At 41.9% G+C, this 21435-nt stretch overlaps 1 protein-coding gene across 4 annotated transcripts; it reads right to left on the reverse strand.

Moving 5' to 3' along the window:
- Nucleotides 1-776: 776 nt before the first annotated feature.
- Nucleotides 777-7141, reverse strand: LOC123097639 (YTH domain-containing protein ECT4). 4 transcript variants are annotated; one of them, XM_044519430.1, is made up of 8 exons: nt 6901-7141; nt 5208-5293; nt 4572-4719; nt 4404-4477; nt 3822-4301; nt 2412-2768; nt 2122-2334; nt 777-2042 (listed from the first exon to the last, which is right to left on the reverse strand). In XM_044519430.1, the coding sequence occupies exons 3-8, from the start codon at nt 4717-4719 to the stop codon at nt 1173-1175; spliced, it is 2142 nt and encodes a 713-aa protein (XP_044375365.1). In that variant the 5' UTR covers nt 5208-5293; nt 6901-7141; the 3' UTR covers nt 777-1172. The 4 variants fall into 4 exon arrangements, with proteins under 4 accessions (XP_044375365.1, XP_044375367.1, XP_044375364.1 ...); XM_044519432.1 differs by having other exon boundaries at nt 2412-2765; nt 5205-5293; XM_044519429.1 differs by having other exon boundaries at nt 5205-5293.
- Between the last annotated feature and the right edge of the window lie 14294 nt (nt 7142-21435).

The raw sequence follows: 21435 nt of genomic DNA on the forward strand, positions 1-21435 counted from the left end.
GGAAAACTTCTGATTTATTCATCGTCTGTAAGGCAGTACAAAGAACACCAGTAGAAGTAAAAATTACATCCAAGTCCATGGACCACCTAGCGACGACTACAAGCACTGGAGCGAGCCGAAGGCTTTCGGCGCGCCGCCGATGTCAAGTTGCTTCATGATTGGCTTATTTTGCAGATAAATCTAGGAAAACAAGAGGTCCTAAGGTGAAGTGTAAAAAAAAGTTTGAGGTAATCGCTGGTGAAAAGTCTTCAGGGCTGCCCTTTGGATGGAGGTCTTCGGCTCTTCGCTTAGGATCACTGTTGGATGACAGTGTCCCTCCTTAGGCGGAGCTCCCAGTTTGACTAAACTAAACCAAGCTGTTGTTGTGTGGATCATTCATACCCTTCTACGGTCGTCTTGCTAGTGCGTGACTTTTGCAAGAATTACCGGTAGCTGGTTAAAAACATATTAGTGAATTGTGTCTTGATGTTCATAATATCGACCTGGAGATCCGGCTTGTGGCTTCCCGGGATGATGATTCTCTGAAAACTTATTAAGTTTATTTTTTTGCAAAACCTCGTTATCTGATATATAGCCTTCCTGTGGTTGGGATGGCCCGTTTGGGGATAAGCCTGACTGCGTTATTCTGATCATGCGTCGCAGGTTTATGTTTTTCGCTGTAGCTGCTAGCCTGTTAGGAAGACATTGTGGTTTCTTTTAATGGAAATCAGAGAGGGAGCTCTCTTTATCCCAAAAGAAATCTCTAAAAGGAAATCTCAAAGGGGAGATGGCAAGCATGCACGATATAAAATAAACAATTATATACTGTAAAAGATAACACAGTTGCCGGCCATCAGCAGTCACCAACTGATATCCATATATTGGTACCATAAAAACATGATTACATTTCACCCAATAATGCCAAATGCCTTCTCTGCTGATGAGGACCAACACAACAACAGAAACGATTTTCCCTCACCATAAATACCTCTATGACCACTTGTTGGAGAATATGAAACAAAAAAGGAGCTATACCCAAACCAAACCAACCATGATGTCAAGCTGTCAGTCGTCAAGCTGAAAAAGCAACTGCAGTAGCCATAAGCAAAAGCAGCTAAACCCGACCAACACAAACAGAGATGTTAAACTAACATGTCACAACACCCAGAAAATAAAAGGAAATTAGTTGCTCCTTAACTCAGTTTTGTTGAGATGCCCTGCTCAATATGTTCTGCTCCCTTCAGCTCAAGAGAACCATCACCTATAATCTCAGATGACGAGCCCCCCGCCACATTTAGTTTGATGTGCACCGAGCCAACCTTAACAACACCAGCTGGAGCCTCGTTAACAATGCCTTTTGCTTGCCCATCCGTATGGCTAGTTGATAAGCCTTCTAGTTTCTTGAGCAATGTAGCCTTCACATCCTTCATTATCCCAGATGCACCGCCTTTCGTGCGATCTGATGGGTCGTGACCACCAAGCTCCTGAGAAAGACCTTTTCGTCCAGAACTATTGGGTTCAGTTGAGCTTATAACAGGTTGTGATTCACGGTCACTATAAACTTTTCCATTAGATTTTACCAGTTCGCTCAAGCCAGCATGTTCCCTTCCAGCATTTTCTGGTGACACAGAAACGGAACAGCCCTCATTCTGTTGATGAATATCATCTAAGCTATGCCGTTCTGTTTTTACATGCTCAGGTTGCTCAACAGGTGATACTGCATCCTTTTTCAGTACTTGTGTAACCACTCCATCTTTCGTTTGGCTTGTCTTGTCAGGTTGCTCACAAGCACCACTATCCTGTCCAGTTTTCCCTGGATGTGGATCTTTGCTGCTAATGCCTTCACCTACTTCAGAAGGTTCACCCTCTACAACAACACTCCTTTTAGCAACAAGTGCTGGAACATAAGTAAGTCCACCGAAACTTCTGCCCAAACTTCTGCGCTTCTGTTCTAGCATTGCTTTCTGCCTCCCTTCATAGAAAGGGAAGTCATCAAGAATCGATGTCGTCATTGGACTACTCTTAAATAGCTTTAGCATGTTTATTCCCGACTTATAAGGTATCTAAGGAGAAGAAATGAACGTCATCAGTATACAGTATATAATCTCTTGTGATCAATCCTGGCACTTTAACAAAAATTACCTCTTGTGTATCTCGGCTGTTGGTAACAGGCTTGTTCTCGTTGTTCTCTAATATGATGTGTCGAAAGGTGGAATTCGGCACATCCTTTACTAGATGCCACTTCAGTGGGAAGCTCCCAGACCACTTATCTTGCTGCCAGAAATCCATGTCTTTGTGAAAATCCACAGGACCAACCATTTCAGCAACACCACAAAACTGCCCACTTGTATTAACCTACAGAAAGTGTTGGTATGTCAAACCCATACATAAAGAAAAAAAGGAAAAGAAAACAATAACACATCAAAACTCACCGAAAAGAACAGAAATATTGGACACTTCCGTTGACTCCCTTTTGCTTCTGAGTAGGCAGCATCCAGCCTTCTGTTGCCATTGGGTGTGCTGGACCACACATTATATTTGATACTCTTATGCACGTCATCCTCACTGTAAGATTTAATGACAAAAAACTTGGCATCTGGATGATCACAAGGGAAGTCGGCCTTATTATATTGGTCAGGATGTATCACAATGTTTTTCACTGCACTGCTTGACACTGCTTTGGATTGGGCACCTTCACCCACCATGGCAGCCACTGGCGCAACTTCTGCCCTGTCTGTAATTTGTCCATTGTCCCCAGAGCTCCCCATACCTGAAGCAGCCTGAAACTTCTGGATAAAAAAAATAGTCTTCATCAGATTTTCATCCTTGGTGACAGTTTTGGACACATAATACTTTGTTTTAAGAAATATTTGGGCACATGATACTTTGATCAGTTAGCAATGGTTGATGATTGAAGCGAAATACACAGCATTTAACAGCAAGGAAACAGCGCAGTGAACTCTATGTAAGAATAGTATCATAAGACAGCAAATAATTTTCATATAAAAGGTAAATTTCTGAAAAGTGCAATAACTCTTACTACTAAACTACACAAAATCATATTTGAAGAAACAATTTCAAAGAACCACGCTTACTCCTGCAAACTGTTTAAGGAAACCACACTTCCATCAGTTTCCAGTAGACCTCACGAGTCACTACGCCGAGATACAACCCTTGCTAGCCCCATTTTGCTGGCATGGAGGCAGATGCCACAGAGGCCAGCACTAGTGCCTGGCCTCGCGAATACGTGACCAAGTGGCGGATCTTATATCATGTTATCAGCCAGCACTGCTTTGGTCTGCACTCTGCTGGCTACGTGGCATATAAGTCCACCCAGAAAAACAGGGACAGCAATGGTTCTGTCTGTATAGTGGGCCCAACATGACAGGCCTATGGGAATAGACATAAAAATGGTTCTGGCTCCGTGGCATGTTTATTGCACCATTTTGCAAAGTAAGACTGGTCCTTCGAAAATGTTTCTTAAAATGTGGTTCTTTTGTAGTCTAGCAAGGGTTCATGCAGTTCTCAGAAATGCACTCTATTCACAAAGTAACTAAACGCAATAAAATATGATAGGGAATAAAAAAGTTTCCTTTCAGTAGTCAGTGCTGCAGTACTTAAAATTACATCCCAAGAGAATGGATTCCCATAAACTGTGCAATATGAACATTAACATATAGGAATACAATTATTCTCAGCACCAACGTGCTCAAAGAAGCACATATAAACTGTAGAAGACGAAAGACAGAAGTATGCAGAATTAAAAAATAATATGCATATTTTCCTTTGGGGGCATAAGGTGCAACTCTTCAACTGTAAATATTCAAGTTTGGTCACAATACCTTGTCAGTATCAACCAGAACTGTCAAATGTGAGGTTGAAGGCTTGTCATGCCTCGCCACATTAGCACCTGGCAGATCAGAAGGTTTATTCGTGCTTTGATTCTGGTAAGCACGATGGGAGGAACCAATAGCTGGACTTGCAGAAGGGACAGTCCGAGAAGCCATTGTATTTCCAGACATTTGATGTGTATCTTTTATGCTAGTATTAGCAGGCCAACTAGCAACAGATGTGCCAGTACTGAATACAGGAGGCTCCAAAGAAACGGCTGAGCTCAAATCTGTGGTGGGCTGGAGATATACTGGGAAGTAACCAGATGGCGAGCCAGGAGGCTGATATGGATTAGTGAAATACTGCTGACTTCCTACAACTGAGCCATCAACTCCCATGAACATGCCAGGCATATAGGAAGTGTACTGATCTTGTGAAGAATAAGAGAATTCATAGCCAGGTGTGCAATACACATAAGGAAGATTGTCGTTCTACATAAACAGAAATAAATAGTCGTCAAGAAATATATACAATAATACTGTAGTATACAGTATTAATTACAATAACAACCAAAGTGTTACATATGCACTTACCGTCAGTTGGAGATATTGACCATCTACCCCCCAATAATTAGTGTTTTCACTCCATCCAACAGGTGGCTCAAATCCTATCCAAAGTAGAAAACAGAAAAGTTATGCATGATGACCACCAAAATAAATAAACATAAAAGGAGTTTAACAGGAACTTAGAGGAACACATACCTCCATAGTAAGCATATCCGTTTGTAGCTGGATAAGAAAGACCCTGGTCATATATGTATTCCACCGGCAAATCGTTACCTGTGTTATACACAACTCTAGAAGGGAGAGACGAAGAACCCATGGCTGAATTTGTACCAAAGCCAGACATCTGAAACCACAGAAACACTGCCACTAAATGGGGGCTACCAATATTTCCAAATACTCATAAGGCACGGGAATTTCAGCCAAAAGATAGTTCTGCCATGCAAACAACTTATAGATGACGCCTTCTTTATTGATAGAAAACACAAATATATTGTAAATGTATCTAAATTAAACTGGATGAAACACATCATTTGCAATCTTACGGCAGTTGGAAACAGCCCATACTCTAAAATCATTTCTGTGCTCCAAAACGCGTACTCAAATAATACAGTTAGCTCTTTTAAATTGTCAAAGACAACAAGACAGCTACACATGGCCATGACTGGTTAGTAAAGAGGTAGCACCTTCCCCTTGCACCTAGATCCAAATCCTAGCATTCACCCAGGTGCTACCTGTTCCTAAAGTAAATATATGACTCATGGCCAAAACGAGCAAGTGCAACATCGCACACAAATTTGCTGGAAAATTTATGCCAAGGGATATGATTACCACGTATGTCTGTAATTCACACGTTCTCCCTTTCCAGATCAGAATCACCAAAGTTTAATTTCACAATATGATAAATGCCTCTGGCAACTCTGAAAAAAAGGTAAATAAGGGATGCAGTCTCAGTATTAACTACAAGAAAAACAAACTGAAAGTAAAGCCACAGGAAAGAAAAGTTTCGTGGTAAGAGAGGACAGAGGAGCTTTATGTCAGTTCGACAGGTTAGCCAACTGATCTGAGGTAAAATTCAAGAACAATAAAGCTAATTAGCAAAATAAATCCTACAGAATGCCACCCATGTCCCAAACACATGTAACATGGCAAATACTCCACGTTCTTGAATTGTGAGGTAGAGACATAAAGCAATCAAAACCAACAAGCAGTATCGATTCTTGCACAAGCCACTCTTTTAGCATCAAAGCACCAATAAAGACCTAAACCAACAATATAGTTCAAGCATAAATTCCACACGGAGCCAACCACACAACTCCACGACTTGCAAGCTAATCTTAAGAAACAATAGCAACGAATTGGAGACAGATATTCCTAGAAAAGCAGCAACTTTCAGCATAACAGCTTCACAGCGCTTACAGCCCGCATGACAATTTAAGCATAGGTTCTCAGTGAACAAAATTTGATACAATCAGGGCCAGTATACTAACCATAGACCATTTTTTTCAGAAACAAAAAAGAGTGGTTCTAGCATCCATGTCAAAACGTCCATCCTCAAAGAAGCACCGAATATTGATCAACCATTTAATCACCACTTTATAGTTCCCTAGTTAACAGCAAGCATGGCGTTATCTTGCTTAAAGCGGCAGATTGCTATTCGTGCAATGACTGCACGAGCAAATCAGAAAACTTTAGCAATATTGCAGCAAGGGTGGCAGAGTGAAAAACAGGTGACTTTAATCGCAACACGTCAATGCAACACACCCTTAGTACTACTCTGTAATCCGGCCAGTTGAGAAACCAAAAACAAAACATGCACTTTTTACAAGAATTATGTGCAAACCTTCAAGTTTGAGTACGTTGACATAACACAATTTGATTTGGAGTTCAAAGCTCAAAGGGTGGTGTGATATACCACAGACTCCATCATTAGAGGAATGGAAAAAAATATATAATGTGCTGGGCCTGGTATGTTTTCAATATTAATTGTTGTTTAATCACATCCTTTTATTACCAAAATCAAGGAAAAATTCAGCAATCAGCATTAGCAGCCAAGTAGGCGATTCTAATATAAATGATTTTGGCAACTTGGCACTATTTAGCACACCATATCCACCCAAAATCTAAGAAGATTCCACGTCTCTTCTATAGTATACAAAGCAGCAAGCAAACCGACAGTCAACCTGGGAATTCGATCAAGAATGCTTCTGGTGACAGGTTTTATGCATCTAAGAGGCACTTGCAGGTACCTAAGAGGCAGCTCACAACAAGAAACACCAATTATGTATCAATTACGAATTCATTCGCAAAAACAAAACAAAAATTACGAATTCCAGTGACAACCTACTTCAGGTTCGACGCACCAAAATTGAGAGATGCGAACCGACAACCGCCATATCCACGCATATATACCAACCAAAAAACCCAGTACTCCACCGTATCCATACAGTGCATTCGGATAATCCCCGAAGCGGGACGGCCTTCGCATAGCACTACGGCAACATACCGGCAGGGAAGAAAGGAATACCTAGAAAACCCAGAGGAAAAATGGCGGAGCCAATCAATCAAGCCGCGGCGAGCAGGCTCCAGGCGGCGACGGCCGAGACTCCAAACATGGCGGGGCGGGGAGAGGCGGGGGACCCAGGCTCCCGCGCAGCGAACCTAGTAGACGGCTGGAGCAAGCATGGTGGCGCGGATGTTGGGTAGGCGTGGGGAGGGGAGGGGAGGAGAGGAGAGGCGAGGTCCGCGAGGAAGAGGAAAAAGGTGAAGGGGGGGGGGGGGGAAGGAGAGCAAAATGTATTTTTCTGAGATGGTAACGAGATGAGGTGGCCGGCTTGTGTTGTGACATGGCCAGATGGTCCGCGTCGCGGTGCCACGGGGATGCCGCCGCTTTTTCTTCTCATCTATCTAGTTTGTGCGCTTCCTTTCTTGGTGGGAAGAAAGAAGCAAAGGCCACTTTCAGTTCACAGGGCAGTTGTGATGTTTTACCAAGTCTATGCTTCTAAGAAAATCAAATCATTAACCCTAAAAAAAGGAAATCCTCACTAGATTTAAATATTTTGGTTGATGATAAGGGCTTGTGTGAAGTGCAGCATTAGTTTGTGTGGACTTCACTCGTGTTAAAACATTTGTATACAAAATTTGTGTAATCATTGCATGTGGAGTACTTCCTCTTTGATCGGATAGACGCGAAGCGTGTCCTCTCATTTTCCATTGACGATTAGGGCAAACTTTTCCCTTCATGCTTCATCAATGAGCCTGTGGATTTGCCTCCCCTCTGTCTGCCGCTGCGGCGGTTGATGGCGAGAAGGAGAATTTTGGTGCTTTCGCTACAACTAGTACTTTAGATTACCTCCCCTCCCACCCACCACCTCCTTTCTCCCCCCCGCCGGCGGCCACCTCCCCCACCCCCCCCCCCCCCCCGACAGCGGCCCACTCCCCCTCGACCGTGATCACCATCGAGGGGGGTGATCACTCCGATCGCCGGCGCCCACGCGCTCACCGCAGCTGACCTCTCAGGTCCCTGCGATCATGGCGTCTAGCTTTGCTAGCCCGGCGTCGGTGTCCTCGAGGCTGCAGCCAGTGGTTTCGGGGTTGGGGCTCTCGGAGTCACCTGGATCCGCTAGCTCCTCCGTGGGTGGGCGCGAGGCACCCCCTGGTCCGGCCGCTGGCCCAGTAGCGCCATGGAGGAAGTCGGGTCCCTCACGCAAGGCGCTATGTCGCAAGAGGAAGGCACTTTAGAAACAGGCGGAAAGCGGGCAGATCGTGGCCGTGCTCACCGTTGTCTCAGGAAATGAGAGAGATTTCGTTGGACGTGTTCGGCCTCTGCTTCAAGTGCTTCCGGGAAGGGCACCACAAGGACGACTACACGTTCAAGCCGATGTGCATCCGCTATGGTCTTGAGGGTCATATCTCCTCGGATTGCAAGCGGCCGCGAAGCCCAAGTTCAGAAGAGGAGCTCCGGCGTGAGGCCGTGGCAAAGGTGGCGCGGCTAACCCAGCCGTTGCCGCCTGCCGGACTTGCGAACAGGCTATCGCCGGTAACTAGGCAGGTCTCTCCGATGGGGAGGCCCTTGACAGTTGTGGCTGACACCGCACCTGTGGGGTCCTGACAGGTGTCGCCGGCTGCTGTCGGTGGCGTTTGCATCCTCAGCCGGACTCAGGTGATAGATGAACTGGAGCAGCAGCTCAGGTTGACGGTGGTGGCCTATGTTGGGGGCTCACGACCAGTGGTATCTTGAGTGGAGGCGGCTGAGGCCGTCTTGGAGGAGATGCACATTCCCAAGCACCAATTCTCGGTGTACAAGTTCCACCCGAAGGATTTTTTTGGTGGTTTTCGCCACGCCAGACCTCCAAAACAGGGCTCTGGCGGCTGGCTCTATCGAGAATGGCTTCTTCAAGCTGCTCGTGAAGCCATGGCTACGACAAGCCCAAGCTGTTTCCAGGGTGATACGCACGCGGGTGGACTTGATGCTTGAAGGCGTCCCTTCTCATGTCTGGACGAGAGATACAGTGGTGGAACTGCTTCGATCGACTTGCTTGGTAGAGAGCCTAGCACCGGAGACTGTGATACGTCTCCAACGTATCCATAATTTTTGATTGTTCCATGCTATTATATTATCTGTTTTGGATGTTTAATGGGCTTTACTAAGCACTTTTATATTATTTTTGGGACTAACCTATTAACCAAAGGCCCAGTGCAAATTGTTGTTTTTTTGCCTATTTCAGTGTTTCGCAGAAAAAGAATATCAAACGGAGTCCAAGCGGAATGAAACCTTCCGGAGAGTTATTTTTGGAACAAACATGGTCCAGAGGACTTGGAGTGGACGTCAAGAAAGAAGCGAGGAGGCCACGAGGCAGGGAGGCGCGCCTGCCCCCTGGGCGCGCCCCCACCCTCGTGGGCCCCTCGCAGCTCCACCGACCTACTTCTTCCTCCTATATATACCCATATACCCCAAAAACATCCAGGAGCACCACGAAACCCTATTTCCACCGCCGCAACCTTCTGTACCCGTGAGATCCCATCTTGGGGCCTTTTCCGGTGCTCCGCCGGAGGGGGAATCGATCACGGAGGGCTTCTACATCAACACCATAGCCTCTCCGATGATGTGTGAGTAGTTTACCACAGACCTTCGGGTCCATAGTTATTAGCTAGATGGCTTCTTCTCTCTCTTTGGATCTCAATACAAAGTTCTCCTCGATTCTTCTTGGAGATCTATTCGATGTAATTCTTTTTGCGGTGTGTTTGTCGAGATCCGATGAATTGTGGGTTTATGATCAAGATTATCTATGAACAATATTTGAATCTTCTCTGAATTCTTTTATGTATGATTGGTTATCTTTGCAAGTCTCTTCGAATTATCAGTTTGGTTTGGCCTACTAGATTGATCTTTCTTGCAATGGGAGAAGTGCTTAGCTTTGGGTTCAATCTTGCGGTGTCCTTTCCCAGTGACAGCAGGGGCAGCAAGGCACGTATTGTATTGTTGCCATCGAGGATAAAAAGATGGGGTTTATATCATATTGCTTGAGTTTATCCCTCTACATCATGTCATCTTGCCTAATGCGTTACTCTGTTCTTATGAACTTAATACTCTAGATGCATGCTGGATAGCGGTCGATGTGTGGAGTAATAGTAGTAGATGCAGAATCGTTTCGGTCTACTTGTCGCGGACGTGATGCCTATATACATGATCATGCCTAGATATTCTCATAATTATGCACTTTTCTATCAATTGCTCGACAGTAATTTGTTCACCCACCGTAATACTTATGCTATCTTGAGAGAAGCCACTAGTGAAACCTATGGCCCCCGGGTCTATTTTCCATCATATAAGTTTCCAATCTATTTTTACTTTGCATTCTTTACTTTCAGTTTATATCATAAAAAACCAAAAATATTTATCTTATTATCTCTGTCAGATCTCACGTTTGCAAGTGGTCGTGAAGGGATTGACAACCCCTTTATCGCGTTGGTTGCAAGGTTCTTATTTGTTTGTGTAGGTATAAGGCGACTTGTGTGTAACCTCCTACTGGATTGATACCTTGGTTCTCAAAAACTGAGGGAAATACTTACGCTACTTTGTTGCATCACCCTTTCCTCTTCAAGGGAAAAACCAACGCAAGCTCAAGAGGTAGCAAGAAGGATTTCTGACGCCGTTGCCGGGGAGGCCTACGCCAAGTCAAGTCAAGATTTGATCTCCCAGCATCTAGCCGTCTCTGGCGCAGTTGCCAAGTCAAGTCAAGACATACCAAGTACCCATCACAACTCTTATCCCTCACATTACATTATTTGCCATTTGCCTCTCGTTTTCCTCTCCCCCACTTCACCCTTGCCGTTTTTATTCGCCCTCTTTTTCCGTTCGCCTCTTTTCGCTTGCTTCTTGTGTGCTTGTGTGTTGGATCGTTTGTCACGATGGCTCAAGACAACACTAAATTGTGTGACTTTTCCAATACCAACAATAATGATTTTCTTAGCACTCCGATTGCTCCTCTTACCGATGTTGAATCGTGTGAAATTAATGCTGCTTTGTTGAATCTTGTCATGGAAGATCAATTCTATGGCCTTCCTAGTGAAGATGCCGCTATACATCTAAACAACTTTGTCGATTTGTATGATATGCAAAAGAAGAAAGACGTGGATAATGATATTGTTAAATTGAAGCTAATTCCGCTTTCGCTTAGAGATCGTGCTAAAACTTTGTTTTCGTCTTTGCCTAAAAATAGTATTGATTTTGGAATAAGTGCAAAGATGCTTTTATCTCTAAGTATTTTCCTCCCGCTAAAATCATCTCTCTTAGAAATGATATTATGAATTTTAAGCAACTTGATCATGAGCATGTTGCACAATCTTGGGAGAGGATGAAATTAACGATATGTAATTGCCCTACACATGGATTGAATTTATGGATGATTATACAAAAAAATTATGCCGGATTGAATTTTGCTTCTAGAAATCTTTTAGATTCGGCCGTGGGAGGCACTTTTATGGAAATCACTTTAGGAGAAGCTACTAAACTCCTAGACAATATTATGGTTAATTATTATCAATGGCTCACCGAAAGATCCACTAGTAAAAAGGTTCATGCGATAGAAGAGATTAATGTTTTGAGTGAAAAGATGGATGAACTTATGAAGTTATTTGCTAATAAGAGTGCTCCTATTGATCCTAATGATATGCCTTTGTCTACTTTTATTGAGAATAATAATGAATCTATGGATTTGTATTTTGTTGGTAGGAACAATTTTAGTAACAACGCTTATAGAGGAAACTTTAATCCTAGGCCGTACCCTAGTAATTACTCTAATAATTATGGTAATTCCTACAACAACTCTTATGGAAATTTTAATAAGATGCCCTCTGATTTTGAGACTAGTGTTAAAGAATTTATGATTTCTCAAAAGAATTTCAATGCTTTGCTTGAAGAAAAATTGCCTAAGATTGATGAGTTGGCTAGGAACGTGGATAGAATTTCTCTTGATGTTGATTCTTTGAAACTTAGATCTATTCCTCTTAAGCATGATATCAATGAGTCTCTCAAAGCTATGAGAATTTCCATTGATGAGTGCAAAGAAAGAACCGCTAGGATGCGTGCTAAGAAAGATTGCTTTGTAAAGCGTGTTCTTCTAGTTTTCATGATAATAGGGATGAAGATCTAAAAGTGATTGATGTGTCCCTATTAAATCTTTGTTTTGCAATATGAATCTTGATAATGATGGGACTGGAGATGAGTCAACTTTAGTTAAAAGGCGTCCCAATGATTCGGAGTTTTTAGATCTTGATGCAAAAATTGGTAAAAGTGGGATTGAAGAGGTTAAAACTTTACATAGCGATGAACCCACTATTTTGGATTTCAAGAAATTTAATTATGATAATTGTTCTTTAATAGATTGTATTTCCTTGTTGCAATCCGTGTTAAATTCTCCTCATGCTTATAGTCAAAATAAAGCTTTTACCAAACATATCGTTGATGCTTTAATGCAATCTTATGAAGAAAAGCTTGAATTGGAAGTTTCTATCCCTAGAAAACTTTATGATGAGTGGGAACCTACTATTAAAATTAATATTAAAGATCATGAATGCTATGCTTTGTGTGATTTGGGTGCTAGTGTTTTCACGATTCCGAAAACTTTGTGTGATGTGTTAGGTTTCCGTGAATTTGATGATTGTTCTTCAAACTTGCACCTTGCGGATTCCACCATTAAGAAATCTATGGGAAGAATTAATGATGTTCTTATTGTTGCAAATAGGAATTATGTGCCCGTAGATTTCACTGTTCTTGATATAGATTGCAATCCTTCATGTTGTATTATTCTTGGTAGACCTTTCCTTAGAACGATCGGTGCAATTATTGATATGAAAGAAGGAAATATTAGATTTCAATTTCCATTAAGGAAAGTCATGGAGAACTTTCCTAGAAAGAAAATAAAATTACCTTATGAATCTATTATGAGAGCCACTTATGGATTGCATACCAAAGATGACAATACCTAGATCTATGCTTGCCTTTATGCCTAGCTAGGGGCGTTAAACGATAGCGTTTGTTGGGAGGCAACCCAATTTTTGTTTCTTGCTTTTTGGTTCTGTTTAGTAATAAATAATTCTTCTAACTTCTGTTTAGATGTGTTTTCATATTTTAATAGTGTTTGTGCCAAGTACAACCTTTGGGAAGACTTGGGTGAAGTCTTTGTGATCTTGCTGTAAAAAACAGAAACTTTAGCGCTCACGAGATTAGCTACAACTTTTTACTGGAGAGTGATATTTAGTTGATTATTTTTGAAGATTATTAATGGACAAATTCCTCACGTCCAGAAATTTATTTCAGAATTTTTGGAGTTACAGAAGTATACGTTTGATACAGATTACTACAGACTGTTCTGTTTTTGACAGATTCTGTTTTTCGTGTGTTGTTTGCTTATTTTGATGAATCTTTGGCTAGTATCGGAGGGTATGAACCATAGAGAAGTTGGAATACAGTAGTTTTAACACCAATATAAATAAAGAATGAGTTCATTACAGTACCTTATGGTGGTGATTTGTTTTCTTATACTAACGGAGCTCATAAGATTTTCTGTTAAGTTTTGTGTTGTGGAGTTTTCATGTTTTGGGTAAAGATTTGATGGATTATGGAATAAAGAGTGGCAATAGCCTAAGCTTGGGGATTCCCAAGGCACCCAAAGGTAAAATTCAAGGATAACCAAAAGCCTAAGCTTGGGGATGCCCCGGAAGGCATCCCCTCTTTTGTCTTCGTCTATCGGTAACTTTACTTCAGGCTATATTTTTATTCACCACATGATATGTGTTTTGCTTGGAACGTATTGTATGATTTGAGTCTTTGCTTTTTAGTTTACCACAATCATCCTTGCTGTACACACTTTTTGGTAGAGACACACATGAATCGGAATTTATTAGAATACTCTATGTGCTTCACTTATATCGTTTGAGCTAGATAATCTCACTCTAGTGCTTCACTTATATCTTTTAGAGCACGGTGGTGGTTTTATTTTATAGAAATTATTGATCTCTCATGCTTCACTTATATTATTTTGATAGTCTTTTAGAACAATATGGTAGTTTGCTTTGGCTATAAAATTAGTCATAATATGATGAGCATCCAAGACGGGTATAATAAAAACTATCATATAAAGTGCATTGAATACTATGAGAAGTTTGATACCTGATAATTGTTTTGAGATATGAAGATGGTGATATTAGAGTCATGCTAGTTGAGTAGTTGTGAATTTGAGAAATACTTGTTCTAAAGTTTGTGATTCCCGTAGCATGCACGTATGGTGAACCGTTATGTGATGAAGTCGGAGCATGATTTATTTATTGATTGTCTTCCTTATGAGTGGCGGTCGGGGACGAGCGATGGTCTTTTCCTACCAATCTATCCCCCTAGGAGCATGCGCGTAGTACTTTGTTTCGATAACTAATAGATTTTTGCAATAAGTATGTGAGTTCTTTATGACTGATGTTGAGTCCATGGATTACACGCACTCTCACCCATCCACCATTGCTAGCCTTTCTAATACCGCGCACCTTTTGCCGGTATCATACACCCACCATATACCTTTCTCAAAACAGCCACCATACCTACCTATTATGGCATTTCCATAGCCATTCCGAGATATATTGCCATGCAACTTACCACCGTTCCGTTTATTATGACACGCTTCATCATTGTCATATTGCTTTGCATGATCATGTAGTTGACATCGTATTTGTGGCAAAGCCACCTTCATAATTCTTTCATACATGTCACTCTTGATTCATTGCATATCCTGGTACACCGCCGGAGGCATTCACATAGAGTCATATTTTGTTCTAAGTATTGAGTTGTAATTTTTGAGTTGTAAGTAAATAAAAGTGTGATGATCATCGTTATTAGAGCATTGTCCCAAGTGAGGAAAGGATGATGGAGACTATGATTCCCCCACAAGTTGGGATGAGACTCCGGACGAAGAGAAAAAAAAGAGAAGAAAAAGAGGCCATAAAAAAGGAGAAAAATGCCCAAATAAAAAAATTAAAAATGAGAGAAAAAGAGAGAAGGGACAATGTTACTATCCTTTTACCACACTTGTGCTTCAAAGTAGCACCATGGTCTTCATGATAGAGAGTCTCCTATGTTGTCACTTTCATATACTAGTGGGAATTTTACATTATAGAACTTGGCTTGTATATTCCAATGATGGACTTCCTCAAAATGCCCTAGGTCTTCGTGAGCAAGCGAGTTGGATGCACACCCACTTAGTTTCTTTTGTTGAGCTTTCATACACTTATAGCTCTAGTGCATCCGTTGCATGGCAATCCCTACTCACTCACATTGATATCTATTGATGGGCATCTCCATAGCCCGTTGATACGCCTAGTTGATGTGAGACTATCTTCTCCTTTTTGTCTTCTCCACAACCACAATTCTATTCCACATATAGTGCTATGTCCATGGCTCACGCTCATGTATTGCGTGAAGATTGAAAAAGTTTGAGAACATCAAAAGTATGAAACAATTGCTTGGCTTGTCATCGGGGTTGTGCATGATTTAAATATTTTGTGTGATGAAGATAGAGCATAGCCAGACTATATGATTTTGTAGGGATAACTTTCTTTGGCCATGTTATTTTGAGAAGACATGATTGCTTTGTTAGTATGCTTGAAGTATTATTATTTTCATGTCAATATTAAACTTTTGTCTTGAATCTTTCGGATCTGAACATTCATGCCACAATAAAGGAAATTACATTGAGAAATATGCTAGGTAGCATTCCACATCAAAAATTCTGTTTTTATCGTTTACCTACTCGAGGACGAGCAGGAATTAAGCTTGGGGATGCTTGATACGTTTACGTATCTATAATTTTTTATTGTTCCATGCTATTATATTATCTGTTTTGGATGTTTAATGGGCTTTACTGAGCACTTTTATATTATTTTTGGGACTAAACTATTAACCGAAGGCCCAGTGCAAATTGCTGTTTTTTTTACCTATTTCAGTGTTTCGTAGAAAAAGAATATCAAACGGAGTCCAAATGGAATGAAACCTTCGGGAGAGTTATTTTTGGAACAAACGTGATCTAGAGGACTTGGAGTGGACGTCAAGAAAGAAGCGAGGAGGCCACGAGGCAGGGAGGCGCGCCCCCACCCTCGTGGGCCCCTCGCAGCTCCACCGACCTACTTCTTCCTCCTATATATACCCATATACCCCAAGAACATCCAGGAGCACCACGAAACCCTATTTCCACCGCCGCAACCTTCTGTACCCGTGAGATCCCATCTTGTGGCCTTTTTCGGTGCTCCGTCGGAGGGGGAATCGATCACGGAGGGCTTCTACATCAACACCATAGCCTCTCCGAGGATGTGTGAGTAGTTTACCACAGATCTTCGGGTCCATACTTATTAGCTAGATGGCTTCTTCCCTCTCTTTGGATCTCAATACAAAGTTCTCCTTGATTCTCTTAGAGATCTATTCGATGTAATTCCTTTTGCGGTGTGTTTGTCGAGATCCGATGAATTGTGGGTTTATGATCAAGATTATCTATGAACAATATTTGAATCTTCTCTGAATTCTTGTATGTACGACTGGTTATCTTTGCAAGTCTCTTCGAATTATCAGTTTGGTTTGGCCTACTAGATTGATCTTTCTTGCAATGGGAGAAGTGCTTAACTTTGGGTTCAATCTTGCGGTGTCCTTTCCCAGTGACAGCAGGGGCAGCAAGGAACGTATTGTATTGTTGCCATCGAGGATAAAAAGATGGGGTTTATATCATATTGCTTGAGTTTATCCCTCTACATCATGTCATCTTTCTTAATGCGTTACTCCGTTCTTATGAACTTAATACTCTAGATGCATGCTGGATAGCGGCCGATGTGTGGAGTAATAGTAGTAGATGCAGAATCGTTTCGGTCTACTTGTCGCGGATGTGATGCCTATAAAGATGATCATGCCTAGATATTCTCATAATTATGCACTTTTCTATCAACTGCTCGACAGTAATTTGTTCACCCACCGTAATACTTATGCTATCTTGAGAGAAGCCACTAGTGAAACCTATGGCCCCTGGGTCTATTTTCCATCATATAAGTTTTCGATCTATTTTTACTTTGCATTCTTTACTTTCAGTTTATATCATAAAAATACCAAAAGTATTTATCTTATTATCTCTATTAGATCTCACTTTTGCAAGTGGTCGTGAAGGGATTGACAACCCCTTCATCGCGTTGGTTGCAAGGTTCTTATTTGTTTGTGCAGGTATAAGGCGACTTGTGTGTAACCTCCTACTGGATTGATACCTTGGTTCTCAAAAACTGAGGGAAATACTTACGCTACTTTGCTGCATCACCCTTTCCTCTTCAAGGAAAAAACCAACGCAAGCTCAAGAGGTAGCAGACTGCAAAAGGGAGGACCTCGCACTGTTCAAACTGCGGGATTGGTGCATCAACCCAAATGAGGTGCCAACTAACAGGAGGCTTTGGGTGAGGGAACTGGAGGTGATGGATGACCCAAAGGCGCACCGGCCATCTTCCCATCAGTTACTCGAGTACAAGACTCTAACCATATCGGCAGGGTCAGGGAAAATGCTACTTCTTGAGCTTGCATTGGTTTTTCCCTTGAAGAGAAAAGGGTGATGCAGCAAAGTAGAGATAAGTATTTACCTTAGTTTGAGAACCAATGTATCAATCCAGTAGGAGGAATACACAAGTCTCCAATGATAGAACCTACACAAACAAACAAGTACTTGCACCCAACGCGATAAAAGGGGTTGTCAATCCCTTCACGGCTACTTGCAAGGATCAGATCTGATAGAGATAGGTATAAAAGATAAATAAAAGTGCAAAACTAAATAAATTGTAGCAAGGTATTTTTTGGTTTTTTGTTTTTATAGATCTGAAAATAATATGATAAAAATAGACTCAGGGGGCATAGTTTTCACTAGAGGCTTGTCTCTTGAAAGAAAGCATATGGTGGGTAAACAAATTACTGTTGAGCAATTGGTAGAAAAGCACATAGTTATGACGATATCTAAGGCAATGATCATGAATATAGGCATCATGTCCGTGAAAAGTAGACTGACTCCTGCCTGCATCTACTACTATTACTCCAGACATCGACCGTTATCCAACATGCATCTAGTGTATTAAGTTAACAAAAACGGAGTAACGCCTTAAGAAAAATGACATGATGTAGACGGATAGATCCAATCAATATGGTAAAAACCCCATCTTTTTATCCTTAATGGCAACAATAAAAATACGTGTCTCGCTACCCCTTCTGTCACTGGGTGAGGATACTGCAAGATTGAACCCAAAACAAAGTACCTCTCCCATTGCAAGATAGATCAATCTAGTTGGCCAAACAAATCAATAGATCGGAGAGAAATACAAAGCTATCTCAATCATGCATAAAAGAGTTCAGAGAAGACTCAAATAAAATTCATAGATAATCTGATCATAAATCCACAATTCATCGGATCTCAACAAACGCACCGCAAAAGAAGATTACATCGAATAGAACTCCAAGAACATCGAGGAGAACACTGTATTGAAGATCAAAGAGAGAGATAAGAAGCCATCTAGCTACTAGCTATGGACCCGTACGTCTGTGGTAAACTACTCACACATCATCGGAAGGGCAGCAAGCAGGGGTGGAGCTGGAGCTAATGCCACCTTGATGCACCCCTTTAGCATGGCGTAAAATTTTCAAGCAACAGTATATTGAATACAGTGTATTCCATAACTTCTAGAACATATTATCAAACATAATAGAAGGTGATGTATATAAAAAAATGTACCAGTCAAGATGGTTACCATAATGATGAATCAAATAACAAAATTACTTGAAAAGTATGTCTTGGGTTTCCAAATTTCAAAAAATATCATCAGACATCAAGGTTTCTTACCCTACGAGATAAAAAGGTAGAATTAAAATTTCAAGTGAAACATAATAAAATGAATGAAAGTACTTAAGAGCCTTTCTAAAAAACTAAATATGGGAAATTGATATCTCTGACAATGTCTATTAACCAAGTACTTTCTTCTTACCAGATCTTTCAAATTAGAATGATAATGTTCTATCAACTTCATTTTGCCTCGATCATATTGAATCTCCCATCCCCAGTTCATGTCTTCTATGAACTTTCTGGAGTATACACTAATTAGGGATTTACTCTACTAGTTACAACTTCATACTGTACATAATAAAGCGGGTTCATAGTTCATACTGAATAACTGCTGCAATTTACAAATATATTTATAAAAAGCAAACATAGACTATCGAGGAAAAATTAGGATCAATTATAGTCGACTGTTTACCACATGTGGTGTGCTGCGTGGGCCGCCGACATCGTTGCGGTAATCGCTCGGTGAAAGATCCCTGTGGTTGGGTGTGCCCGAGTGGGGGTCAGGGCTTGGGTGCTATCGTGCTAGCTGGCGTCGGGCGTATCCCCGTCGTCACCGTCGATCTAGCCACCACCTGGGCGCAACCGAGCGAGGAGTCGGCAGGGCAGGGAACAACCTACACCGTATGATTCTACGATGCGTACGCATCTACAGGAGGTCCGCAGTTGAGCAGATCGATCGATTGATCTTTTTTTAGAGGAGATTGGTCGATTGATTAGTCAAATCGATCGCTAAAATGCAAGAAGTTTTTTAGGGCTAACGTCACATGTGTGTGAAGCCCATTCAAGTGGCCTGGCTGACCCTGATGCACTCGCCTCGTCCTTCCATGATGCCCATGGGCCCTTTAGATGGCAGGTACTACAGAAAAACAAATTCGACCCTGATGCATGTGCATCAGGGTGGGCTTATTGGGCTCCGCCCCTCGTAGCAAGGTTGGTGTAGAGGCCCTCCGTGATCGAATCCCCCTCCGGTGGAGTGCCGAAAAAGGCCCCAAGATGGGATCTCACAAGAATAGAAGCTTGCGGCGGCCGAAAATTATTTTTGGTGTGCCCTTTGGTATACGGGGAATATTTGAGTATTTATGGAGCTGAGATTAGGGTTAGAGGGGCTACGGGGGCCCACAAGCTTGCAGGACGCCCCCTAGGGCGCGCCTGGTGAGCTTGTGGCCCACCCATAGCTCTTCTGGCCTCCTCCCAAAGCTTCGTGGGTGTCTTCTTGTCCAAAAAAATCCTCAAAAAAGTTCCGTTCTGTTTGGTATTGATTTTATGTAAAAGACAAATATAAGGAAAAAACAACAACTGGCACTAGGCACTAGGTTAAAAGGTTAGTCCCCAAAAATAATATAAAATAGCATAATAATGCATATAAAACATCCAAGATGGATAATATAATAGCATGGAACAATCAAAAATTATAGATACGTTGGAGACATATCAGAAAGCACTGGGCCGAAGGACTGGTTGCGCCCACCTAGCTAAGACGACAGTGGGAAGAGTGGATTGCCGGAAGACTCGGGCAATTTCTCTCGTGGAGGTGATTGGCATGTCTTGCCATGGACACGGGGTGTTCGAGATGTGCGTGGTGGTGCGCTGATATGTCTCCAACATACTATAATTTTTTATTGTTTCATGCTATTATATTATCAATCTTGGATACTTTATATGCTTTAATATGCAATTTTATATCATTTTTGAGAACTAACTTGTTAACCCAGTGTCTAGTGCGAGTTGCTGTTTTCTGCTTGTTTTTTATTTTCCAAAAAATCAGTACCAAACGGAGTCCGAACGCTATGAAACTTTTTAACGATTTTTTTCTAGACAAAAGAGACCTTAGAAGTTTCGGGAGGAGACCAAACGACAAACGAGAAGACAACAAGGCAATAGAGTGCGCCCTGGGGGGTAGGCGTGCGCTGTTACCTTGTGGGCCCCATGTGGCTTCATCTGACCTAATTCCACTTCTATAAGTTCTCAAATATTGGGAAACCCCCAGAGGGACACCCAAAACAATTTTTACACCACCGCACCACCACTATGAGAATTAATCCTTGCAAGCAAAGAGTTTAAGGGGATTGACAACCCTCTTGCCTGCGTTGGGTGCAAGTATTTGCTTTTGTGTGTGTAGGTGATGTTGACGAGAATTTGCGTGGTTATCCTATTGGTTTGATAACCTTGGTTCTCACCGAGGGAAATACTTATCCGCTACTATATTGCTTCACCCTTCCTCTTGGGGGAAAATTCCAACTGTCTGGGCATTTCCCGCCTTAGTGTTTTAGTGATGATGACAAATCACCTTGTGGTATAATCGTGTGCCAAGTTCCTTAGGTACACTTTGTTTGGTACAAGACAATTAGGCATTCCCTCCAGGCGGAAAAGAACGAAGACGGTGTTTTCTACGTGTTTATTTCTTTGGATGTAGGAAACCCGTATTATTAAGAGGGAATCTACATCGAAAGGTATTGGGTGAATCAATGTACATGCACATTTCTTCTCCACCCACCGCATATCCTTCCGTTCATAGAGAGAGATCCTCAAACTCTTACCAAGGCAGTGGTTTTTACTCCCCAGCGGTTGTACTACTGGGTCGAGCGGTTGTATGCTTGGGTGGTACGTCCGGTGCAACTACCACCCAGGGGCGATACCGTGGGGTTGTTGCTCTCAGGTTGATGCCAGCA

This window comes from Triticum aestivum, chromosome 4D (genome assembly GCF_018294505.1).
Source record: "Triticum aestivum cultivar Chinese Spring chromosome 4D, IWGSC CS RefSeq v2.1, whole genome shotgun sequence".
Lineage (NCBI taxonomy): Eukaryota > Viridiplantae > Streptophyta > Magnoliopsida > Poales > Poaceae > Triticum > Triticum aestivum.

Coding starts and splice junctions, on each gene's coding strand:
- LOC123097639 (XM_044519431.1), bottom strand. CDS start 4,719: ATGTCTGGCTTTGGTACAAATTCAGCCATGGGTTCTTCGTCTCTCCCT. Junction 4,302..4,403: donor GTCAATATCTCCAACTGACG/GTAAGTGCATAT, acceptor CTGTTTATGTAG/AACGACAATCTTCCTTATGT. Junction 2,335..2,411: donor CAATATTTCTGTTCTTTTCG/GTGAGTTTTGAT, acceptor CACTTTCTGTAG/GTTAATACAAGTGGGCAGTT.